General features: G+C 43.4%; 1 protein-coding gene across 3 annotated transcripts in view; it reads right to left on the bottom strand.

Moving 5' to 3' along the window:
• Positions 1 to 24,335, bottom strand: part of itgav (integrin, alpha V) — a 30,585-nt gene extending 6,250 nt beyond the window's left edge. The window contains exons 1-18 of one of the 3 annotated variants that reach the window (XM_023801722.2): positions 23,810 to 24,335; positions 23,247 to 23,374; positions 11,259 to 11,350; positions 11,037 to 11,151; positions 10,495 to 10,556; positions 10,286 to 10,334; positions 6,963 to 7,088; positions 6,705 to 6,749; positions 6,283 to 6,326; positions 6,128 to 6,184; positions 5,052 to 5,104; positions 4,222 to 4,427; positions 3,914 to 4,105; positions 2,694 to 2,739; positions 2,042 to 2,149; positions 1,101 to 1,156; positions 314 to 468; positions 28 to 165 (exon numbers count right to left, since the gene is read on the bottom strand). In XM_023801722.2, coding sequence (XP_023657490.2) covers positions 28 to 165; positions 314 to 468; positions 1,101 to 1,156; positions 2,042 to 2,149; positions 2,694 to 2,739; positions 3,914 to 4,105; positions 4,222 to 4,427; positions 5,052 to 5,104; positions 6,128 to 6,184; positions 6,283 to 6,326; positions 6,705 to 6,749; positions 6,963 to 7,088; positions 10,286 to 10,334; positions 10,495 to 10,556; positions 11,037 to 11,151; positions 11,259 to 11,350; positions 23,247 to 23,374; positions 23,810 to 23,976 — 1,839 coding nt within the window. In that variant the 5' untranslated portion in view covers positions 23,977 to 24,335. Of the gene's footprint in view, positions 1 to 27; positions 166 to 313; positions 469 to 1,100; positions 1,157 to 2,041; positions 2,150 to 2,693; positions 2,740 to 3,913; positions 4,106 to 4,221; positions 4,428 to 5,051; positions 5,105 to 6,127; positions 6,185 to 6,282; positions 6,327 to 6,704; positions 6,750 to 6,962; positions 7,089 to 10,285; positions 10,335 to 10,494; positions 10,557 to 11,036; positions 11,152 to 11,258; positions 11,351 to 12,339; positions 12,386 to 23,246; positions 23,375 to 23,809 lie in introns of those variants that run through there. The other 2 variants (XM_023801723.2, XM_023801724.2) reach the window with 2 other exon arrangements.
• Between the last annotated feature and the right edge of the window lie 2,444 nt (positions 24,336 to 26,779).

The following is a 26,779-nucleotide window of genomic DNA, read 5'->3' as shown; positions in this document are numbered from 1 at the left end:
TGGGCCACCACTAACGGAGCAGCATACCTGCTTGGAGATGTTGGCAGGGGCAAACTGGTCCAGAATGGGTTGCAGGCCAGTTCTGTCAGCGGGGGCGCTGGAGTCCAGGCTGTATTCCATGAAGACCATTATGGGCGTAATCTTATCCCTGAACTCTGAGTCATCCTGCAGGGAGGGGCCAGAGCAGTGCTCAGACATTTCAGGGTGGGGTATACAGCTGCTCTGGGGGACAAGGTCCACCAGGCTGCATGACGCAGTACGGTCAGATTCAGAGAGCGAGGGTGTGTGCGGGGCGGAGGGAAACGACACCCACTATGAGGAAGGCCTGCAGCTCCTCACACGCCAGTCCTCTGCCGTTGGGGACGGTCAGGTTCTTGGGGTACTGGGAGGTCCGGCTGTGCAGGAAGAGGACGCGCTTCACCGCCCCCTTCTGCTTCAGCTTGTCCAGCAGGAGCTCCACCTTGAAGCCTGAGACAGATATGGAGAACAGATGGATAAACTACTATGCCATTTGGTCCCCACAATGCTATGTATATCTGGACACACACACACACACACACGCACGCACGCACGTCTGTAATTAGCTGAAACATTTTAATTCCATGTGTCTAGCCTGACTGACTCGGCTCTATTTCTGATAATTAGAATTTCCAGCAAGACCACAAATCAAGATAAGTGCTTTGCAGTTTCAGCATGTGTAAAAGCTGCCCCATGCCCCTTATGTACTCACACAGTAGCCATTTCAGGAAGGTGGGAGCAGAAAAAAAAAATAAAAATCTTGACGGCTTGTCTGGAAAGCCGTTAATTGAAGGTTTTGGTCTGTGGTCTCGCTGCAGTGCATTCTGGGAGGTGCGGGCCTCACTGCCACGTCAGAGCGTTTTTGCACCCTCATGGGTTAAACCGTGTGCTAACAAACACCTCGGAGACGCGCGCGGACACACAAGCGCGCGCACACACGCGCACACACACGGGAGAGCCGTGACAGGCACGGCTACACACATCAAACATTCCTCCCACTCCAAACAGTTCCAGGAACCGCCATTGGGAGTAAATCCAGTAAGAAGGCTTTGGGTGTGGTGATGAAATTCATTGGAACTTACGTAGAAGGCTGGGGGCCCCATGCCCTCTCGCCTGAAGACAGTACTTCACTGTAAAACTGCGGGAAAGAGGAGATTCACATCCAACATCCAGTGTAAAGACTGACAGAAAAAATACACAGAAACTCAGGCCAGCAGAATAGCACTGAGAGCTGGGTTCTGTAATCACCCCACAGTCTCTATGCTGACAATGCGCGTGTGTTACATACTTACAGAGCATTCTGTCTTTTACGGAGGCATGGAATGCAGCTCTGCACTCTTATTACCACTTCGGAATTAAATATGAATTAAACATTAATTTAATCCTTGTCCACCCCTTGTCTACTTAATTTGTTAATTTGACTTTCATGGGTAGCCGTTTTCAAGATTACATTGCTGTCCATGTAATTGTTTATGGATAAACGATTAGCGTTAAATCTTACCTTTGCATTGGATTATTTAATGAGCACTACTCATTTCAATTATGCAAGCAACAACATAAAACTGGGTTACAAAATAGTTGCAACAAACACTCCCTGAACAGAGAAACCACTGTCCTGTTGTCCAGGACAGCAGGACATCAAGAGATTATTCAGTGAGATTGTAATCTCATTTCACAGGGAGTTAAAGCCAAGCAAACATATACAGCACTTTTGTTTTGTCTGCTTCCCTTCGGTTAATTAGAACCCACGTTTAGTAAACAGCTCTTACAGTGATGTTTATCCTGTCTGGAAGGAGGAAATACACTGGGTTAGAAAATACATGTCACTCACCCCCCCCCCCCAACCCTGCCCCAAAGTCACCATCATGAGTCTTCTATGAGACAACGGGGAGCAAGTCAGAGTTGGCAGGAGTTGGTCTGGAGAACACACATGTATGGACTTGTGCTGGAGGATGCCACCAGACGCCATGTTAAAACGGCGTCCGTGGTGGATCTATGAAGGACCTAAAGGCGACTCGCTTACCAGGACACAGGGCTGGACAAGTCGGGCAGGTTGCAGTGCTTATCCTCAGGGTTCAGAATCTGAGGCGTGATGTCCAAGGTGGCGTTTATGCCGACCACCGGCCGAGCCCTAAGCAGGAGGGGGCCACAACAGTCGCCATGACGACACATATGAGCCAATGAACTCCCGTCTCTCGCTTCTGACAATTTGTAATGTTCCCCGAGTACATCCTCTTCTAAATAAGTAAGTAGAATTACACTGGACCTTCACTCACAAACAGTCACGGGAGGAATTAGTCTGGTGTAATCTGAAGGTGGGTGGGACTACTAGGTGTTGTCAGTCATCTTCTAACCCAATAGCAATCAATAAAGCAACCAATGAGCATCCAGTTAAATTTGTGAGTGTCAGCACACAGTGATGTTACTCAAAGGTACCAGCATTGTTAATTAGGTCAGAGTGACATCATTTGTTTGACTGAACCAGCTGAGGAAACCAATAACCAAATACCATGGAAACTGGTCCGATGTGTTAATGACTTGCATTATGCCTGGGTACATATGTGATTAAAACATCAGTTTAATATTCGTAAATACAATGGTGGGTACAGTTAGGTTGAAGGAAAACTGTTTTTTAATTGAAACTAGAATAAGGAGAAGGTCTCTGGGGAGGATACCTGTACAGAACTGCCTTGTCTGCTCCGAAAGCACCAACAATTAGATCTGTGTAGAGGAACACAAGGGAGGGCATGTCAACTGAGAGCTCCGGGACACCAAAGCACCAAGAGGCTACTGAAGGGTGAGCTCTAACTGCCAAGCATTCTGTAGACCACACTTCCTGTCATGTGAGGCACATGGCCACCTTCCCTCTGCACTGTCCAAGCGGCTGACCTCCTCATGGCAGATCTGCTCACCATGATCAAAGCAAATGCTTCAGTCACCCTCACCTCTGTCGTCTGACCAAGCTTTCCGATAGATCAGTCTAGTTAAAAAAAAAGAACGCGTCTGCTTTTCTTTTGTTTTAACATCAGAAACACCCCCCTCCGAATATATCCACAAATCATCTATCAATTTTACAAGGAGGAGCCTGAAGCAACACAGACTTTGGCACCAAAGAGTTCTCAGATATTTCACTGTGATGATGAGGACACAGAGCTCATGCCTGAAACTTCCAGACAGCTTTCGGTACATTAATACTGATGAATCCTTTCAAGGAATAAGTCCAAGGACACACTAGGAGTGATGTTGGTGTAGGTATAAGGGGGATAAGAAAGGAGTATTAGGGAGAGCTCTGCTGCAGTTCTTATTACTTTGGTAGGTCACTACATTTATCTTTATGTATCAGACGCATTTGCGCAAAGCCACATGCGAGTGAGGCAGATAACACATTACAAATACACGGCTATGGAGATGCTGGCTAGATGTAATTGCAGCTAGGCTGAGCTTCCGATGTCCCAGCTACAAGTGTGGCCAGTATTACAGCAAGAGTTACATAGCATCTTCAAAACAAAGCAAGAACCCAGTAAGACAATTCAATGATGAGAAGTGCATCTGATAATGGTCAAAATCAGATTTTTTTGGGTTTTTATGATTCAACCTGGGAGGAAATTTAAGGCTCGTGGGAGTCTGTCTTACACAAAAAAGTTCTGAGGGCAGAATGAAAAATGATTGATTCAGAGAAATAACCAATTAGATTGTAGAGGAGGTGGGTCCAAACAACTAGAGGAGGTGGGAACAAGACATCTGATTGGTTGGTCCCGCCTTCTGTAGTTGCTTGGACCCACCTCTTCTGCAATCTGATTAGTTACAGTATATCTCTGAACCAATCATTTTTCATTTTGCCCTCAGAACACTTATGTGTAAGTAAAACTCCCAGGAGCAAGTTTAAGGCCCCTACCTGGGTATCCATTGAGATCGATGTCGGTGGCTCCGTGCATGGAGTATCCAAAACTGGGGGGCATGTAGCTGGAGGCCCACTTGCCCTCCAGAACCTGGGACGCCACCGAATCAGGCCCGGAAGCCCTGCCGTTGTGGATGTAGACCAGGCCTGAGTGGTCTGGGCCACCGTAGGGTGCCGCAATGGCGATGTCTGCGGGGGGAGTGGGGGCAGCCATGGGTCAATGGGAATGTGCATGATGAAAGCCCCTCCAAAGTGGGGGAAGGGTGGCCGAGTTATGGAGACCACAGCCATATTGCGGGTCGTACCATTAAAGCCATCCATGTCCAGGTCCCCCAGTGCAGTGATGCAGCTGCCGAACCGCGAGTATACCTCCAGTCCCGTCAGCGTGCGCTGCGTGTGGAAGGAGAAGCCACCCTTTCCGAGGTACACGTAAACCTGCCCCACCTCCCGCAGCTTCCCGTCCGAGCCCCGGTCCATGAAGAGGGGGGCACCAATGAACAGGTCCACCACTCTGAGGGGTGGGGCAAGACAACGAGTGGGAAGGCCCGCCAGTGACGTCTCCGTGACGACGACGGGCATGGCAGAAATATCACATAGCGGTAATGTCGCAGTATAGGACAGGGAAGGTAGTCAATCTGTTTACATGCTCATGTAACAAAGTGAGATGAAAATAAAGGAAAATACATTTCCAGCAAAACGGCTGAAAGTAGCCGCTCATGGTAATCAATTAGCTAGTTATGTAGACTTAACGGCAGCAATTAGGGCTATATTCATGGCAAGAGTATAGGAATATTTAAACAGATTAAATACCTCAAAAAGTAAAAACTTCATAAACAACCATAAAATATTAAAACATAAGATATTTAAGATTGGCTTTTAATAAAAAGTCTTTTTCTGTGTAACGGAAAATGGATTTTTGCATGTATGACATACAGTTGTCAAGCAAGTCAGCCCTGTGACACCATGTCAAAATGATCTGATCAGAACGATTTTTATGTTACCCTTTGTCATCTTTCCCATAATTGGGCTGACTTCGTAATGTTTGCCATTAATACTTTTGTCACGTCGATGAGAATTGTCAGCATTGTTCTGAGGCCCAAACAGCAAAATGTGTTCAGTGTTTTGCAGTTCTTACCCATCGTTATTGATGTCAGTCGCAGCCACCGAGTAGCCAAAGTAGGCAGCCATCTGCCAAGAATTTAAATAAAACACTAATTTAATGTAATCCTTAGTACATTCTCTCTATATGATTACATGCCTGTTTACCATGTGAAAAAAAGAAGCTGATAATTTTCTTCCACTGTGAAGAAAACATTATGTAAACTTGTTTGCCATCATCATTTAAAAAAAGGGAAAAAGAAAAATCCCCATAGTGTACTCATATACATAACATAGAAATACCCCAGTCCTAACCTAACATGACTGCAAATAAACGTGTCCCAGAAGTCCCGCTCTGCACAGACACAAGCACAAGCATTGGTGGTTCAGTGGTAGAATTCTCGCCTGCCACGCGGGAGGCCCGGGTTCGATTCCCGGCCAATGCATACGCTTTTTTCTTTTTCAGTCATAAAATTACTATGCATACAGCAAATAAAATTGGATCCACACGCTCAAGGGTTAAACTTCAAAGATGTGAAATCTGGAGACTAAAGATAAGCCCCTATTAATGCCGGGAGAGCTTTCTCCTTTGTGTGAGCAAGCAGAGCGCTCAGAGGACTTTAGCGCACAAGCCACCCCCTGTGTTTGGGGGGAGGGACGGTGGTGGCACGCTACATCCTCATGCTGGATTTGCATAGCAGCATCTGAGCCAATCAGATAACAGGCTGCTCTGACCCACAGCCCTCCCCCTGCCCTTCCCCTCCCCCACCCAGCACGCCTTGCCCTGAACTGGGAGGCTGACTCTGCACTTCTGCCTCCCTCCACCCCCAGCTAGCTGGGGAATACTTCTGCAGGGAGGCCCGGCAATACTTTCCAGATGTGGAAATGGGCCCAGCACACAAACTCTTGGCTTGTATGCGAACCAGACACTAAACGGTAACAAGCTACAAGCAGGTCCAGGCCACCGGAACTTTCTGTGATGTGCTAACGGTGGCGCGATCTCACGGCATTCCCTGCCGCCGTTTCCCGCTCTCATGTACTCGTCAGGATAAAAACAAAATCAGACAAAATAAATTTTAAAAAAAAGAGCCCTAAAAAACGACGACAGCCTACCTGCATTCCTGTGAAGTTAGCAATGGATTCCATGCTTCTCCCATTGAAAACGTTGACCTGGTAGAACACAGAGAAAACGGTAACGTCCTGCTGACTGAAGACACGGTACCCGTCTTATATTTAAGTTATTTTTATTTAGAGTGTGAATTCCTTACATAGCCAAGAGCCTTTTCTCCTCTCGGAACTCCTGTGACATAGTCTGTGGATGGGGGGGGGGGGGGGGGGGAACAAAGTGTGTTTACGTTTCTGGGTTTGTCCCATAAAAATCCAGGACAAAACGAACCCAAAGAATCATAATAGCCTCTTGCTTGATTACGTAAATAGCAAAGTCAGCATCTGAGTGCCTTTAGATGCCATTACTTGAAGGAGGGTCTGGTGTTTACGAAGTTTAGTACATTAAAAACAGGGCATTTGAATCAATAAGCGTTAGTAAACAGTGTACCACCTTACATGTTAAAGCCATGATGGTTCTAGTTAAAACACACGCCGGCACAAAGTCTTGCGTGTGGAGACACAGGATGCACGCTATGCACATGTCTGACCTGAAATCAAGTAAGCAAGGTAGCCAAAAGCTCACCATCATCGCCGTCATTATTAAGGTCACCGACGGTCACGGAGTAACCTGGGGGATTTAAATAGGAGGAACAGAACTGATTGCAGGAGGACAGAAAGTGGTAAGATGCTGAAGAGCAACAATGGGGATGAGAGCAAAGCCAGGAGAAACGCACGTCGGGGAACACCAAATGATCCGGGTGTCCAAATGACCAAACGGAGACACAGATACAGGATGCCAAGTCGTCCAGGGCAGATGTGACCGGATGTGAAGGGCACTTACCCAAATAGCTGTCGTCATACTGGGCACTAGCAGGTTTCGTCGATAGCTGCTCGCTGTAGACTGTAAAGAACTCTCTGCTATTATACTTGCTGATGATCTCAGAGATGTTATCAGAGATCAGTTGCCCTGGAGAAGATAAATTACAAATTTGGAAGAAGAAAAAAAAAGGAAGAAAAGGAATAAAAATAAAATAAAAATCACACATAGGGCAAAAGAACAAAACTCATCACTGTAGCACATGAGAATTTTAGTTCCTGGTGATAATTATATTGTGGTTATTCAAAAGATAAATAAATCAACTGCTTACACTGACTGATATTCATTAAAGTCTTTTTGGATTCCCTGAGAAACTGGAAACGGCAAATTTAAAGTCTCAACGGCAAAAACATGTCAGCAGTAATTATTAAAAGATGTGTAATTTCTGAGCTCCAAAACAAGAAGGCTCAACAATACGCTACATGGGAGACACTGTGAAAAAACATTAAGTGGCTCCATGGAATGATTACCGACTTTCAACATATGTTTTTTTATTTACCAGATGCTTTTAACCAAAGTGATGTAAAGTTGAGAAAATGAGATCCGACAGTCCCTAGAACAACTAGGGGTTATGGGACTCTCTCAGGGGGCTGATAGAGAAATCAATCTGCAAACCCTGAGATTTGAACCGCTGACCTTCTGATAAGAGAGAGGAGAGGTAAGGAGCATGCACCGATACTAGGAATGAGGATCGGAAACCGGTTCCGATTTGGAACCGGTTCTTATTGTTGCGAAGAACGAGAATCGTAGACCTCCGATTCCTCTAACGATTCCTTCGGACTTTTCGTGTTACACGAAATGACGTCACATGCCACATTATGGAGTGCAGGAAGCGTTACAGGGCATGGCTGCGTCTTACAAAGAAGGACGACCATTGGGCAGTGCGCAGCCAATGCTAATGCAGAGCCGTTGTCACCTCTAAGGGTGGTAACACTAGTAATATGCTTAAGCATTTAAGCTGTCAACACGGCATTTCATTTAAAGATTGCCATGTGTTCGCCACGGTTAACTAGCTACGGTGCCTTAACCTACAGGCGTGTTTTCTGAAACACAAACTAATTATGTAGTACATTTGTTTCATCCATTTTAGAAGATGACATGCAGGGTGGCAACGATAACTCCTCCGAGGCAGCAATCGCGTCATGCCCGGAAAAAACAAAACCCGTTCAACTCTAGCTTTCCTGGCAGCGAAATGTAATGAGAAGAGGGTGAACGAGTGCCACCAGGCTGAGACAAACTTTGTGGCGAAAGATTTGCATCCTTTCACCAAAGTAGAGCAAAAATCTTTTCGGTAGGTACTGGCAGTGAAATGCTTTCATTAGTTTTGTATGTCAGTATATTGTAAAGCAGATTGTAATATTAAACTAGGGTGTCGTCCACTTTAGGAGCATTAGTAAGTTTAATATGTTCAGGTGTTAAGAAGATGGCCTGGTTTTGTGGCAATGTACCTGTGTGCTTGTTACTACATTCTTATAACAAGTATTTTTAATTTGTTGTTTATTTATTGTTCATATGACACTACAGCTAATAAAACAGCTGCTTTTGGTGCAGAAAACTGCATAGGACTGTTTTTCTGAATAAATATGTAGCTAATCAGGTCTAATTACCTGTCCAAAAATTATAATCAGTAATAAATTAATATTTGATTATTTTACAGTGATTAGGAATTGATAAGGGAATCGATAAAGAACCGGATCAATAAGAAGAATCAATGATGGCACCGACAACAATAATTTCTTAATGATTCCCATCCCTAACCGATACAGCGCGTTGCCGCTCCCACCACAAGACAAACCACCTCAGGGATGAGAACCTGCCTGCAGCCATGTGGCAGATGATACCTCAGCACCACACTAGTCCAAATGGACCAGTGTGAAGTTCTTTCCCGTGGCTGGAGTGTCAATCCTGCCACCAACCCCCAAGTTATTCCCTGTAAGTTGGAGGACCTGCTTTTAGGGCTGGATGTAGATTAATATTATACCCAGGATGAAGCAACTGCAGGCCCAATGGAGAAGAATGACTCTGGGCATTCATGGGATTTGAACCAGCGACCTTCCAGTTACTAGTACAGATCCCTAGCCTCAGAGCCACCACTCCATCCAATCTGATCAGAGGCACAGCGTTTATCCCAGTGAGCCACAGAGCCCCCCCCAACAAATATTCCTGGTGTCATGGCTAACTAACCGAGATTCACTCAGAATGAAAGTCTGGCTGAAACAGGGGCATTAGCTGCCTCTGGTCAAAAGGCTGCAGCGCAGACAGTGAAGCATGGTTAGCTCAAAAAGCTAAAAAAAAGGACGAGCCACATTATGACATGGCGCAAGCAGGGAACTGCTTTTGTACTCAGTTGTAAAAGAGGAGAAAAGGGGGCTGCAAATCTCAAAGCGCTCTGTCTGCAATACAGGGGTGCTGGCTACGGGTTTTGGGCCCCATGAAAGGAAATCATTTTGGGCCCCCAATGCACAGCAATACAATCATGTTCCAAAATCTTCAGGTCCTGTCACTAAGGGGTCCTTGGAATCATCCTAATTCAGCCCCCCAGGAGCGGATACAAGGCGAGTTCCTGCGACTCGCAGCCAATCCTCCGCATACAAAAACAGCAAACCCTCAAGTGACTCATAACGGCCGGAGAGGCAGGAGCCGAGTCACGCTGTATGAAATCAGGCTGCAGAAAACCACTCCCAGGCGAGAACCGTCAAACAGGAAACAGCGATTAGGAACGCCAGCTGGAATCTGCTGGGAAAAAACCCATAGCACGTGGAGAAAGGCTGACCAATCGGCCAGTGCAGAGAGGGACTGCGGGATAAAGAACAGGGGCTGTACGGAGAACTTCCCCCTCTGAGGTATCAAGGTCAGCGCACACCCGTCTAGGTTATGGCAGGGGCTTGACTTGGCCTTGGCCCCCCGCCATCCTCACCGCCACCCTTATGACCACATGACTGCATTTTGGAAAGCTTATTTGTCATTTAGGGTAATTTTCCACCCTGCGGTGAGCTCTTCACCGCCTTTCCTCACACGGCTGCGTCAGCTTAACGAACTGAAGCGCTTACCGCTATTTTCCAGAATTTCTGTTTATAATATTTCATCCTTGTGCCAGTTTAGCACCATAAACAGAGACCCCTGCACCCTCTTGTCTGTCTGCAGTGCATTCAAGATGAGTGTGTTTAGCCCAAACTGTCACCTGACCACTGAGGCAACATTTCTAGTCATGCTTCTGAAGCATATTTCCCAAAAAAATCATTAAAAATCTGATCGATTCACTTTGCACAATTAGAAATATATATTACCTTGCCAATAAAAGCTGCCAGGACCTCCAACCACCACTCTGTTATTCTGCTAGATAGAAAGAAAGAAAGAAAGAAAAAGAAAGAAAGAAAGAAAGAAAGAAAGAAAGAAAGACAATTACATTTGATTTCAACAGGCTGACAAGATAAAAATCAACAAAAAAAAACTGGCTGGAATTTTAAGAATTAAGAGAAAAAATATAAAATCTTACTTTCAGAAAGTCAATACTGAATCCTGCTTGACAGAAGCCTTGACCTTCTGGAGTTTTCAGTGCTGAAATCAGACACATATGGAGAAGGATGAGCGTGATGGGTTAAGATCATCAAAGCCCACAGTCAGCATCACAGCCTCAAATGCACCAAGGCAGAACTCGTTCAGAAGTCACTGAGAACAGAGGAGCAAGCTGTGGACAAACAGCCTAAGAGGCTCTGCTCCAGAGAGTTTGCTGTCAAACACAAACCAAGAATTCATTAGCTCAAGCCATCCCATCGAACCCATCTCCCTGTGACTGTTGCATATACTACAGCGGGCAAGATGCAATCTGCTTCTGTGGGTCCTGCTTCGTGACATGCTCACATACCCGCAACTGATAAAATGGTAAAGAAAATAGCAGTCACTGACAGACCACTTTCCAAGAGGCAGTTCCACATAACTCAATGGTGGAATATGCATCCATTTTCCACACTGTTCCACTTACTTCATCTATGGGGGGGGGGGGGTTCTCCAATATTGTCAACAGACCGTTCCATTTACCTGATCGACAAGGGGAGTACTCCACTGTTTTCCCACCCTTCTTTAGAAAGCAGGTTCCAACAGGTTCTCTCTCTGTAAGTCCCAGGGTGCTCCACTGGTAAAGAGGTGCACAAGCCTAGGAGGGGGACACACAGCACTGAGTGCTTGGCTGTGAAGAAGGGACAGCGCTGGCAAATTTGGCTGTAATCCATTAATTAGAAGAGGCTGCTAGGCGGGACTCACCAGAATATGGTCTCCTTCTGACCTCACTGTGGCCCCAAACCACTGGTTAGACTTAAACTCCATCTGAACTCCATCAGCATTCTTCCGGTCATCTGCAGAAGAATGAAACCAATATCATCTAAGGAAGTTGTTCCCCAAATACCTCCCAGAATCATTCCGGTAGGTGAAAACCAGAACTACTTATAACACATTTGTACAAATATGCAGAGAATTACTGAGCTACATGCGACTGCAAGTTTAGAGATAAAATGTGTCTTCTTTGGCAAGATGGCATTCTGGGGCTGTTTATTGGAACATCAAGACCATTTGGTCATAATAAATGATTTTAAAATGATTAACTTGTATAGTTATTTGAAGTCTCAAGGTTGTCAAATATATAGTTATTTGAAGTAAGTTAAAAAAAGACAGCCATACATGTTGCAGTCTTAAAGAGGACAACAGCTGCAGATGTAGTGTGCTTTGGTCCTGCGTGTTTTACAGAACCATTAAAACAAGCACACAGGAATTCAGGAGCCCGTCAGTCAGTAAAGGATGATGTCACATCTTCTGCCAATGCACACAGTGGCGTGAAAAAAAGTTCACAGATCTGAAAGTGTTGAAACAAAAACAAAAGTGTTGAAATACGAATCTGTCAGAATTTATTATATGTATGCGTCCATTTCCATGGCTTTCTTAGAGATGTTTAGCTAACTTTTTTGAGACAAGTATGAGACCCATTGTGTTTTCTAATTGAATTTCTGGCACTGCCGTAATCAAGAAATCAGATATTTCCTGCAGTTGCACAGTTCTGCACATTGGAGATCTTTCAGCTCACTTGCAGAACTGTTTCAATTCTGACACCTTGGACTGTCCTGTTTGGCCAGGTCACCCTCCAAAATTTTCATCACAGTTACCATGTATCTGATTCAACATTTCTTCAAAATTCAGCTGTTCCATTGGAGACTTGCGTCACTGTCATGCAGAATGACCCATTTGCTGTTAAGCTTCAGATCATGGGTAATTCTCTGACCGTCTCCTGCAAACTGTGCTGGTCTTGAGACTACACGGCAGCCACAATCCATAATATCCTCAAAACACCCACCTCAATGATTCATGGCTAGGATGTGATTCTCTAGCTGAAACGAAAGGTTTCACTTTAACCAAGAAACATTTTATTTCCACAACATGCTCCACTTTCGTTGCACTCCAGGAATATCGTCCAACTTGCAGCTGTAGTAATTCCTTTGCTTAAATACTAGGGATGGGTAGACCCACATTTTTCCAATCCGATTCCGTTACACAACTGCCAAAAAGAATACAGTTTCTGACACGAGTTTTTACTTTAATATTTTAATATATTTTTTATGATTTTATATGTTAATATTTTTTAACTAGTAATTAAAACTTTAATTGGACTACTAGAAACATACATAACGTACTCTTCCTCCTCCTGCACATCTTGTCTAAAGCGTTTTTGAGGCATGTGCAGTTTCAGTATTTTCTAAGTGAGTATGCGCAAGAGACGAATGGTTGAAACGCCCCACAATTTTTCTCCCACTGGCAACAGCGTTGCTTATAGTTCGCTGCAATAGCAGCCGCTCGTGCATAATAAGCAGTAGCGATGGCGCAGAACAGCCCGACGCCCAGATCATCCATTACTTTTTTCATATTACTCACGTCGTCTTGCACAATTGTATATGTATGCGCTTGTTTAGTGGGAATTTCCACTAAACGATACTTCTCTACCTCGCAAAACTTTGTTTTTACAAATACTGCAAAACGCTGCGCCCTTTTAATGCCCTTAAACGGGTAAAATACTTCCACTTCCAGATGGTCACCTTATTATGACGTCCTTACGCTCCTCGTACTGCAAAGCGTATGCGCGTGACGTCACAGCAGGTGGACGTCACCGCGCTCACACCCACTGAGTGGCAAAAACTGACTGGCAGTATTAACGGACAGCCTGAATGCCGCAAAAACACATCTAAATGGGAAAGAGCTGTTGTGCGATTGCTTGTACGAACAGATTTAACTGGAAATCGGAACTCTCTTTTCAGAGACTGTCAAAACCTAAATAAGTATCGGACGTAGATCGGTCACGTATGGCCGATACCCGATCTGTCAAAAAGGTCTGGATCGGCGCCGATACCGATCCGAATATCAGATACGTGCATCTCTATTAAATAATCTGCACTTGTGTAACATTGGGATGACTGAATTACTCTTCATTATAAATGGTTCTGCAACCTTTTCCAACTACATGGGCATCGGCAAACTTTATCCAAACTCTTTCTTTCGTTCAGGATGCAACTCACTTTAACAAATCTATGTTGGTTACAGCAGCCTCGGAAGGCTGGAGTTTTTACAGGGAAAGGGCCGCCTAAGTCACATCAATGTTACTGACTGGAACATCTGACTCAAATGACCTCATAATGCAGCCGATTATTAAAGGTTCCTCCCCCTCCAGAAAAAGACAGCGAATATGACATTAATCTCCTCTCTAAAATGTGAACCAGTAGAGTTTATGTTACCAGCTTCCATTAATTACTAGTATTTCTCACATAAGGATCACAGCATATTCTGGGTCAAAACAACACAGATCATTATAAAGAGTTCACAAATTAATACTTCATGGTCACCACCATTAAAGCTAAATTATGATTTATGTGAATATATGGTTACTTTGAAAGCCAGTACTATGTTATGCTATAATTCCCACAAATATAATTATGAAGTTATTAGCAGAAAGGAAATAACCTTCCTTTTCATAGGTACGATCTCAGGCCGGAAATCTTCTCATAAAATCACTTCCCCTTTTAATAAGAAAGCCTTATTTGCTGAAAATAAGTAAAGCAGTGAGGGTTATGGCTGAGGAAGCAGACAAGGAAGGCTTTATCTTGTATATTTGCCCAAATTCAAGGACAGGGACATCCAGGCAACAGGCAAGATTAGCAAACCAAAACAAGACAGCAAAATTTTGGGCATTACAACTAAAACCAGTCACTCTGCATCTTCCACAAGGCTTTCCATACTGTAAATCATACACTCAGTCACAAAGATGGCTATTGTGAAGAGCTGATCCTACGACACAAAACAAGATGCAGAGAGGCCTTTGTGAGACATTCCACTGATGTGGGACTTACAGCCTGACTCACGGTGCTCAGAAAAAAAATCCCCGATCCACAATCAGACCAAGACTGGAAGTGGAAGTCTTTGCAGAAAACATGTGTTTTTTTGTGCATGTAACATGACACGGTGAGGAATGCGTGGCTCACTTCCTGGAAATCAACATTCAAAAACAACTAATCAGGATCGAGATAAATTATAGTGTTTTAAAAACAGTGAGTCACATAAATCCAAACTATACAAATATACAAAAGAGCATATATGACACAACCAAATGTAATGTCCTTCAGTGCAGTCAGACTCCAAAATACAGTATTAGCCGGATGAAGGAGATTTAAGCGGCGTAAAAAGTCTTACACTTGGAACAACTAGAACAATTCAAAGCAGTATTGTTTCAACTGCTGTGTGAATGTTGGACAGGGTAAGCTTTGTCAGCAGATCAGCTGGCCACAGTTATACTGAGGTGAACATATTGGTGGTCTACGGTCAGTCATGGGTGGTTAGGTCTCACGCAGAGGGGTCATTTTGCAGCGAGTGGCCATTCCCCCTCCATGTTTTTGAGGGACATCTCATTTGGTGCAGATGACATTACCTCAACAGACAGTGGGACAGCTGTGCCTTGCCCGGACAGAAGGGCATGCAGCCCAACCCCCCCTACCCCACGCACACACCGGATTGAAAGAGTTGGGGGGTTTCGGGTGTGGGTACTGTGCATTTAAGCACAACAAGCCTGACATCAGATAACCAAAACATTTTGAAATATCTCAGTCACTCACATACCAGTGGCCCACCGTGGGTATACTGAGTCAACTATGACGATGACAGCAGTGTTTAGGTGTAAATTCTGCAAGCATCATTTTTCAGCTGACAGGATGCATGAGTGTCAGCTGGTATCTGAGGCACATAAATGCCTCAGTTAAGGATAGACCACTGGCATCCAGTGGCAGCGTTTGCCACCACTCAAACTGTGCACAAATGGTGCATGTTCACAACTAACCTGCTGAATTAACTTCAAGACAACAGATCAGACTGACTTCCAGGTGCTGCTAACTGCTGCAGTATTTGCACTCTGTTTATTCAATTACTCAGATTCTTCAAAATGAATCTTATAAAATACAAAGACTGCCAATCAAAATAGTATGCTAGTTATTTTAAAAATTGCACCGAATTGAGAAATGTACTCCCACTCCCAGGGAAAGTGATGTTGGATATCAGGCTTATATCAGGACTGCTCGATATTACGCACATGCACAATAACCGCATAGCATTTTTCGGCACTGCTTTGTGTCTGTTAACATCTCATGGCAACTCTACCAACTCATCTGACACACTGAATAGCTAGATAAGTTCTATTTGACTGTAGTTTGTTTTGGGTAATTTCATCTGTTTTTTAAATATTGCAATGTCAGAAATTTCACATATCACCATGTGATATGGTGCAGTAATACTTTATGCATGCTTTTTTCAGTTTCGATTGAGGTTTTTCCATTTCTTGGCAATGCACCATCACAGCTTCCCCCATCTATGAATTAAAATAATTCTTGAAATAATAAAGGAGATATAGGGGCGATATTGGGCACAGGCTGTAAGCACAGTGGTTAACATTGCCGCCTTACAACTCTGGAACCTGGGTTCAAAGTCTCTGCCAGCCCCCCATGTGTGTGCAGTTTGCATGTCCTCCCCATGTCATCGTGGGGTTTCTCTTGGCTGCTCCCTACAGCACAAAAATATGCTGAGGTTGACTGGAGTTACCAAATTGTGCGTAGGTGTGCATGTGTGAGCGTGCGGCGTGTGAGCGTGCGAGCGTGTGTGAGTGTGTGATGTCAGTGTGCCCTTCAACGCGTTGTTCCCTGTCTTACACTAAGTTTTTTCAGAAAAAAATTATTGTTATTCCGAATACAGTTTTGCTGTAGTCATGTTTCACATTTATGAATATGGAGCTTTTATAGGCACATTAGCTCTCTGCCATTGGTTCTGATAGTATTATAAACAGGCCTGTCTGCTGTTAGTCTGACAGATACCGTTTTATTACATTCATTGTTTTTTTTATAGTTAAACTGAGAAAAAGACCTCGTAACTTTCTTGCACTTCAGTATGAAGCTTTGTAGCCATATATTGTATAAACTGGCTGCTGTATGTATGTATATATGTATATATATATATATGTATATATATATACACATACATATATACACGCACACGCACACGCACACGCACACGCACACGCACACGCACACGCACACACACACACACACACACACACAGATAAAATGAAAGTGAAACCAAAGGGATGTATGGGGCTAGTTCACTTCAGGAAGTAATAGATGTTTTTAATGCTGTGCTGCAATATTAATTATGCTACTACAAACCCCAAGTGATTTTCTTATTTGCCAATGAAGCTGTCAGCTACAAAGCAAGATATTCATATGACAGGTTTAGTCACAGGTTAAGCAGGAATAAATTCACAGCTGGGCCAGGCGACCTGCTGTCGCATCCTACCGGCCCAGCTTCAGCTAAACCTGCACCATCGGATTATCTGTTTCTCTCCCGTCGACGGGCGATGCTGCTGGGGGAGGTAGACTGCGGCACCAGGCGTGGGGTTGTCCAAAACTTTTGACTTTAAGAGAAGTCAACCTCCCACCATATTTTGATTTCCCACCAGTATTAATGTGGGGGGGGAATCAAAATTTAGGGTATGCTCAATGCAAACAAAGTTGCTCTCCATGGCTGATAATTACCACCATACTGTTACACTCGTGTGTCACGACAAAAACTACATACAGCACATATACCAGAAGAGAAACCATTTAATTACATACTACACTGTGGAACTGTGGTCAGTATGACGGAATGATTGACTGAATGTGAAAGTCTACTGTTTTCTAACAATGAGTATGGTAGCTTAACAGTTCTCAGATAATGTTACTGGCGGCTGCTACAGCTTGGATCCAGACCCAGCAAAACTGTGGACTCATTTGAGTCAGGAAAGCAGTTTCGGCGCTTCTTCACTACTTCGGCATGCAGGCTGTAAGCATTTGGACATCCACGCACCGTTTAAAAGCAACTTTGCTGTACATTTCCTAAAATTGATGACATACCTAACTAGTAATTTACTTCATGTGTACTGTGTAGTTACCTGTGATACTGTCCTCTGCAAGAAATGTGTAGGATATTTAATAAAATAGCAGACAACAAAAGCAACTCAATTCAAAATGGCAGATGCAATGAATAATTGTATAAAAAGTAAATTGAGGTTAAAGTAAATAAAGTTAAATAGTTAAATAAAAACAAAGCCCTTATTAGCTTTTCATAAGTTGCAAGGTAATAAAAGAACATTAGTATAATTTAATGTGGGCATATTTTACATTATTGAAGACGTCCTATGAATTTATTTCAGATTCCCCAGTGAATAGATAAAAACACTTATGATTGATCACCTGCCAACCCAAATAATGTGATAAATGCTTGATTTGTTTAATTCACCTATGCGTTCTCATTTCATTTGAATTGAGCATACCCCAAATATCAACTTATATTGAAAATAAATGACACTAATGTTTCTCTAATGGAGAAGAATTTCCCCCCCCATATGTTTTTTGGACCACCCTAGTGTGGCAGGTGCACATCCGAGGACTGTGGGAAGCAGGGGGGGCAGAGGATTCATTTTCTGTGCTGTTCAGGTGTGTGTTTGGTGCTCACTCTCAGAACGAGCAGAGACAGAATCCGTGCAGGTTTCAAGTTTCATTCTTTGCAATTGGGCACATTTGAACTTTGATTCAACAAAATTTTGGAAAATGCTGATTGTAAATAAAGTGCACAGGGTCCCATATCGTCTGAGAGGGACCAGGTAGGTTAAAACATCAAGCCAACCCTAGGGCAGGGGCTATCAACTGATTTAGCCCCAGGAATAATAAAAAGTCAACAGTGGGGGCTGGCAATTGTAAAAACCAGTGATGTCTAAAACAGACATCAAGGATCAGAGACGGGGCTGATCCAGGCATTTTTTAAAGAATCGGTATTGACTACAAACTACTGAGATGTTAGCTGTGTGGAAATTCATTAAACTGCAGTGTTTGCCCTACCATTATATTAGGTGTGCGCCCCCCCCCCCCCACAACAGAAGTCATTTAAGGTCACCTTTCCTATAGAACAGGTCTATACATTGTCCTTTTATTAAACAAACTAAATAGCCTTATGTTATTTATCTTATTTACACAACAGCTTGTCATTTTTGTCTCTACAAGGTCATGCATTTAAAATTCTCCTCTGCGCTCTGTATCGCGCCTGGCAGAGTTCCGCCCCGATACGCGCACATGCACACACACACACAGGTGAGCACACTCCCACCAGCGGACAGAGAACGCGCGTCAGAATATATGTCGCGTCAACCACTTGAAAAGCAGACAAAAATATCTGCGTTTTTTTTTGGCTGCTGTCATTAAAACAAACACATGAATACCATGAATCCTGTCGGTGTCCGTCTGTCAGTTCAGAAGCACTGCTCTGGAGTATAATTTACATGCTGCTGACTCAAGTGGCACAGAATGGTTATCAGTGTCAAATCTGCATTACAGCACTATTCAGGGAAGCTGTTAGTCTCCCCCCGTTCATCCTGAAGTGAGACAGCCACAAGAGAATAAGCGTCGAAACCATTTATTTGGCTACCCTGATCTGTGCTGAAACCGCCCGTGCTGTTCAGAGGCATGCTGTGAGATACCAGAAGGCCCAAACAGATGTCAACAATAGACTGCCAGACGGTGGCATTCTCGCTGCAGGTGAATGTATGCGCCAAACGAGGAGGAACGCAACAGGAGTCGCCGCACAGATCATCGGGGTGGCACGTCATGCACAACTGCGGCTAAGGAGGGGCAGCAGCCACAGGCACTGAGGAATACTGCGGGTACTTTATCTCTGGTGACAAGAAGTGTGGCAACGGGGCAGGAGATGGCAATTGTCTACCAGGGACGGATGCGTAGTATTTGTTGTTTGTCTGGGCATGTTATGATGCCCATTGCCTTTGTAATTTTAAATCTATGTTCGTGTAAAATGTCAGATCGCATTATGGTTAATGTAATTTCTGTGGGACTGTAGGACTGGGCAGTGTCCACGTGGGCTCCTCAGGGAACGACATGCAGGACGTTGTTTTTCCCTTGCGAGCACGAAGTCTGTCACACATACCAGTACAGACAAGTGGCTGCATCTGTCGAACAAACGCATGCAAAACGTAGCAGGAAGCCTACCTTGAAACAAACGCAGCGGAACAAACAACTCAACTCACACACAGACGCTTCTGCCTGGAAAAAATGAGTAAGTTCTTCCCACACCAAAGCTTAGTAATTATCAAAATAAACGAAACTAGCGCTTCCAAAAATAACATGGCTGACTAGTATGTAGTTGAATATTGCTGTGGCAATACAAAAGTTAATAAAACCCAAGAATGAAGGCCAATTTTAGAATTAAAGGACTTCAACTTGCAAAACAAGGACAAGAAACACCCCCTGTATTTTTTCACGGTGATTCTAAGCACAATAGGACAGGCCACATCAAGGCCTAGATGGGCTGTTCTTTAAAGCTTCTTGGCTCGACATACACAATTTATCCCACGTTGGGCTAACAATAACAGCCACAGACTGCAAATGAGACCCTGAGAAAAACAAAAACAAAAGCAAGTTGCTTTGCTTCATCCTGACAAAGAAACACGTGTTTTCCCCTCTCTTCTCTGTTAAATGCGGCCTTATAAAGCAATGTTTAACTTAACTTGCGAAAATGAATTTCAGCAATTCCTCACATATTTCATTCTACTCCACCAGACTGTGGGGAACAGCTCCCACAAACGAGCGGCAGTTTTAATCCCCAGCGGGGCCTTTCCCCAATGCCTGTCCTCCCTGTTCTACATCCACAAGGTTACACAAAGGCTGGCAGACTAGGAAGACTGATCTGGATGCGACGAGGAAGCCCATAAAAACAAGCCCTGTTTTGCCGGATCCACGGAGCGTGGCAATCTTCCAGGAGGGAACGAGGCTGCAGGAGACATGAGATTGGGATGGGAACGTTTAGCTCGCTAGTCCTGCTCATTTCACCTGGCACGGTACAGAGGACGGTGAAAGAACGATGCCAGCCATTGACTACAAAGACCATAAGGTGATACACAGAAATGATATATTACAGAGAAAGAGAGGGGGTCACAGCTACATGCCTAGAAGCAACAGAGTAAACACAAGTGATCATCCATACAAATGTCTATTCTGATATTTATTTTTACGACATGAGTATGCAGAATGCAATGGATGAAAACACTGTTACATACACAAAATGCACAAGCTGCTTTTTGCCAAATTAAATGCAACTAGCCTGTTTATGGGACTAAAAGCAAGCACTGCAGTTTTGTTACATTTATATATGCTACATTTACAGAGGGATTCCACTAACTATAGAAAACTTGATAAACCGTTTCATTACGCGCATCTGGCAATAAACAACTGCAAATAAACCTGACAAATGGGCTGGCGTGCTGCCAACGCATGCATTTCATTTTCTTTGGGAGACTGCAAATCTTTCTATCGCTGGGTTAAATTTGTTTTAAAACCCGCTTAAAGAAATGTTTTGGAATTAGCCAGATACACAGAAACTGAGCAACAACCCCATGTCCTACAGTTTCTTCAAAGGAAAAGGCTCAAGACCAGAGGAAAAAAATCTGAAGTATGTCGCTTGAACTTGAAAAGTGCTGGCAGGCCTTTGATGCAAATACAGTCCTTGTCACTTCTACACATAGACAGCTTGACACATTGGCTTGGTCTAAGGAGAGACCATCTACCTCATTAGCCACAGCCTCTGAATCACCAACTTGTTTACTTGTGGTGATGCCCACGGAGCTAATGAAGGAACATCTGCCCAAAGATATCGAGCTCATGATAGGCATTACAGATTCATCATCTTAATCTGGAAATGCTCCCAACTCTACGAAAGCTGTAATTACACTCGGACTATAGAGGTGTAATTACATCATTAAAATCTGCAGAGAAATGGCTTCTGCAGAAAGGATCCGCCTTCGCCTTCGTACGCGTAGTTCTAAGATCCAGTTTGGTCATGCACCACGAAAATCTCACAAGTGCATCTTTCGTAGTTTGTCGTCTTATATCGCCTGCCAGAAGGAAGGAGGGACAATGACTGGCCTCCACTATAATGCAAAAAAAAAAACAAAAACAAAAACAACAATCGACTGCCTTCCCATACTGGGCATATGTGGTGGTGTACATATACGCCCAGTGCCACTGGGAGCAGTGCACCGGTAATCCTCTGAGCCTCCAACACTCTCCTGGGGCAAAGCTGTTGTATTGCTCTAGGACTCACTCCTCTGCTCTGATGACTATGGTTTCAAGTACTGTTGTTCCACTCTACAGAGCAGAAAATTCCCATCAGATTAGAGGATTTTATCTCAGGGGAGGGGTGCTCCCCTCATTCAGGTCTCACCTGTCAGAGCATTTATCAGCCTACAAGCGAACATTTTTTAAAGTGGCGACACAGTTCCAAGGTGAGAGTTGAGTGTCGTTCTTTTGGCTGCAAAATAAAATTGGAAAATCCCAGTTCTGTGAGATGCAACCTTATTTGTGCATTTGTTACTGTGAGATTAGACAGTAAAACCCTCCAATCTTTTCATCTGAAGTCCTCTGAACTCCACATGAAACTACATCTGCAGCTGCTCTTGTATAAACTAAAATGCACTCTGTAGGTCTACATTACACACATAAAAATAACATCCAGTCATAAACATTTCAGCAATATTGCCCCCAGATGCTCCTCCTTTGATAATTCAGTTACGATATACAATCATCTTTCACGGGCCGCAGCTTCGTTTTGGCAGAATGACCCCTCTGAGCGTGCTCAAGGATTCAGATCAGCCAGCTTAAACGGAGGATGCATTCTGACTTGATGAAGCAGTTTTGTGAGCTGAGCAAACAGCACCATTATCCTGCTAATCATGTGACCTCTGCCTATTGGCTGAGCTGCGCCATGGTTCTGTTTACAGGCCCAGGACTCCCTAATGATGCATCTCAGGCCTGATTATATTACCATGGCTTAGTAGGGCACAATTATTCTGCACTGCACTCCATTATTAATGCCACTGCTATTACGCCACCCTCAAACTACTCTCAAATATAACACTCAGTCAGTGTTTCTGTTGACTTTGTCCTAGCATATATCTCCCCATCGGTACCCAAATACTTAACCTGCAACATCACTCAGCACCAAGGGCCACATTAGCCTGATCTGTTTCTCACGCCATAATCTGCATCAACCTATGTGCCAGTACCCTGCCAATAGTTACCACTTCGAAAATCCTTATCCTGAGCCACTCCAAAGAGACTTGTACATTCTTCAAGTGTATTTTTGATCAGTAATTTGAAACACACAGTACTCTTGTTCCATAGAATCAGAATTGTTTATGGTCAAGTACTTTTACCTACTTTTACAAGGTAATGGGGAACGTTTTTCTCAGTGTTAGAAATCTGGATTTTAATGCAATAGAAGATTAAATAGATATAGACAACACACCTGTTACTGTTAGGCACTTTGTACCAAATTGGTTTAAATGACAATGGAAACACACCAATATTTCATTTGGCTTCATTCGGTCTCCCAAACATAGACGATTACATTTAAGTTGGGTCCCCCTCAATATCAAGCTCTCTCCTCCGTCCTTGGCTACATCTTCTGTTTTATCCAAAATAACAAATAGGACGTGTACTGGAATCTTTTTTTTTATTATTTTTTTTTTAATACAGCTGAGCAAGTTCCCAGCTCAAAGCAAGTTTCTTATATAAAAAGTTAGCGATCCCGTGTATAAAGAGTCCATATAGTTGAATAATAAGATGAGCAACTCACCTGTATCATCAAACTGTACCTGCTTACAGTTTGCGCTTGATTGCCAGGGGCAGTTATACACCGCGCCTCTCTCCAGGACGGCCGACACTGACGCGTTGGCTTTCGGCGCGCCTATCAGGACATTTAACCTGAGCGTGGACGGAAATTAAATGCATTAAATTGCGAAAAGCCTCACTCTCATCACTGACCAGCAGATCAGATTATAAATAGTGCAGCTATATTCACGCTTCACTATCACTTGCGATCGACGTACTTTTTCAACCTTTATTTTTCACAGATTTGTAAAACGACGACGACGCCGTATGTAATAAAAAGTACAGTAACAGATACGAATTACCCCAGATATAGCGTGAGATCCGGCATGGAGTAAATGCTACTACGCTTAACTTTCTTTACCTACTCAGCTGTAAAACTAATAAGACCAAAAATAATGCTTGTTGAAAATCCTCCCGTTTTATGTAAAGCAACACCGGGCGATATTTCTTAAACATCTTAAAAGTTTAAAAGGAAAACGTTTCGCTTAAACACATAACGCGCAGAGACGCACAAAAGTGAAAACTTACTGTCTGTCATTGGGCTTGAAAAAATCCACAGAGAAGCCGAAATAACTTCCCAACGGGCCGGAATAAACCGACGGCTTTTCAATATCTAAATTAAAAGAATGGCTATTTCTAAAGTGTGGAAAGACGAGACACAATAGCAAACAGATCGTGCGTCGGTTGTCCATCATGATTTCCAGCACGCCGCAGCCCTAGACGGTGAAAACGGTCTTTCAGATGCCGATGCAGCCTAAAACGACTAATCCCACTTTCGTACAGTTAATATCCTCCCCCTCCAAACGCATCTGATGTCCCACGGCGCTTTCACTAGCGTCCCGGAAAGTAATGCATCTTATCCACAAACAAGGAGCAAACAGCCATGCTACTCCTACTGGAATGCACCGGCTCACCGAGCGCTAAAGCCCGTCCTGAGCCGCTAGCGCCGCCGCGATCCCTCCCCAGCCACACTCAAGCGAGAAAACGAGCAAACTACAGGAAGTGGAGAGGCATCCTGAACTTCCAACATGACACTCACTTCCGCAGTTTTTTAAATTATTTATTTAATCAGTGGAAAGTACTGATGAGATGAGACCAGTACGGAATCTGCCAAGTAATTCTTTTCCGACTCATGTAAACATCCCTTTACGTCACAACGGTATGAATATAAACATCTAAGCATGTGTTTAACTGTGTTTTTGTCTTATGTCCATGTCTAGATGATACCGTGTTAGCCTTATATATCTTATGTTTAAATCTTAAGTATTTATATGATCTTTTTTTACACAATGACCAATAAGGAACTATATGTTATCGAAGTGGATGACGCATGCACCAGACAGCTGAGACGACGAAGTTTTTTTTCACTAAATAAAATTAAACACAATGTCTCAATTAAGACGATCAGTAAATTTGGTAGAAGTGGCCGGAGTACTCCACAGTTAAACTCACTAACAAAACACGCACTCAAATTGTTTTAATGTATATCCACAGGTCGATTCGTTACGTTATTTTCTCCGCGAAATCTGATAGGGATAGAATTGACCAATGAACACGTTTTCAAATAAATTATAATTTAGGATAGACGGTAGTTGTTCTTGGGATTTGTAGGCCTATACTTTAATTTGTTAAAATGCACATCCACGTTTTACATATTTAGCTGTTTTTTTGTCACAAGTTATGTTGAACCATCTGTGAACCATTCAGTCTGAACACGTACTGTAATTAACAGTTAATATAAATCGCCGATGCCCTTGTGCTTGGCCCCGATTAAAATCCCACTGCAAATACACGATTTGGATAATGCTTTCACAAAACACAATCCACGTTAAAATTAGTCATCTGACGAATACTTTTCCTATTACAGGACAGGCGGCCGATTTTGTCACCGTTTTTCAGTATTGAAATGAATTATTCACAAGTGCTAATGTGTTACTATTCAAAAGCACAAACGATTGGTTATTGTCCTGGTCAAGAAAATAGTAATTGAACTACTTGACTGTTGGCCTCTGCTGGTCTAACAAGCACATCCATTCCATTCTGTTTCCTTAAAAATGACATTTATGGACATGTGCCTTGAGATACGGTCATATTTAGCCTTTCCCCTCCCTCTAAGTGCTGCTATGAAGTCCGCACTCAAGAATGCAAGCCGTCACTCCCCCAGGACCGTTGTACAAGGGCATTACGCTGGAGTAAAACGCTGGAATAAAACGTGAAATGCCCGGTGCCTGGAAAAGATACTTCCACATTTCACAGAAAAATAATGTATATGTATGAAAAAAGTAATAATTAACAGGGCTAATTATGGTCCTCAAATTGCTCACGAATAAGTCATAAATAAAATCTGAGTCATCTGTGTTTTGAGTTTATAATTAAGCATCTGGATAGGATGACGATTCTTCGTTGCCTTAAATTTCCTCAGAACACGATGTGAAACTAATTGCGCGAAACTTCAACGCTAGAGGTTAAGCCTTAAAATGGAAACGGTTTCAGGCTCATAAAAAAAACAGAAAGAAGTATTTCGATTTGCAAGTTTTAGTGCTCTGGTTCGAGTTGTCAAACCTAGCAGTATGTGTTCAGCCATATTTTATGCGATGGAAAACAAAGTATAATTAACCATTTACCCACTGTATTTTTGTGGTTAAACAAAAACAGCATTATACTATGAAGTGAACAAAATTCAATGAATAGAATACAAAATTTCATATCAAATGAATTAGGTAAAAAAAAAAACCTACTCAGTGTCAATTGGCTAAACTGACTCTGGGCAGAGAAAAGCTGCTTTTCGGCACCTGAACAAAACAATCCAAACGCATGAAGCATTTCTTGTCCACCAGGGAAAAATCGTGCACTGGTGCCTGGTGAGGAAGATGCCGGATGTTGACCAGGTGAGTCAGCTAATGGTCAGCTGATCGCTCTTATTTGAAGCTCCAGGATCCAGAGAAAAATAAAGCACATCAAGTCCTTAACACCCCACCCAAGTTTCTTCACTTGTTTGGATGCAAAGCATCCTCTCACCACCAGGGTCGACAGACAAGACGTAAGGAAATAGACTTTCTTGGAAAGGTCTCTTCTTGCCATAGGTATAACATCTTTAAATCACCAAATTGCTAGACATTTCAGCCAAACTACAGTGAAATTTAAAATCATACCCCCCCCCCCCCCCCCCAAAGGTTTTGCTGCCCTGTCCAAGATCCCCAAAATAAATCATTCACACACATCAGCTTACTAGATCATTGTTATCATGTATTACGTGTCAGACATAGCATATGCACACAATTTAGCCAGATGCAACTGTTCAAATGCGTCAACACCCAGGAGTCATCTTTGAGGGACGTCTCAGGGAGGGAAGGCTTCTGGTGTCTTAATGGTATGACCAGATGCATCAGCAGTCTACACCCCCGAGAATAGGCACCCAAATGCAATTTCAAACAAGAAAAAAGCCTGCATTTGAACCTGTGTGCAGAGGAGTCTAAATAGCACAGCAAAATGCAAGTT

This window comes from Paramormyrops kingsleyae, chromosome 16 (assembly GCF_048594095.1).
Source record: "Paramormyrops kingsleyae isolate MSU_618 chromosome 16, PKINGS_0.4, whole genome shotgun sequence".
NCBI classification, from domain to species: Eukaryota; Metazoa; Chordata; class Actinopteri; order Osteoglossiformes; family Mormyridae; genus Paramormyrops; species Paramormyrops kingsleyae.
Note: the sequence above shows the minus strand (reverse complement) of the source record. Positions and strands in the feature narration are given on the sequence as shown.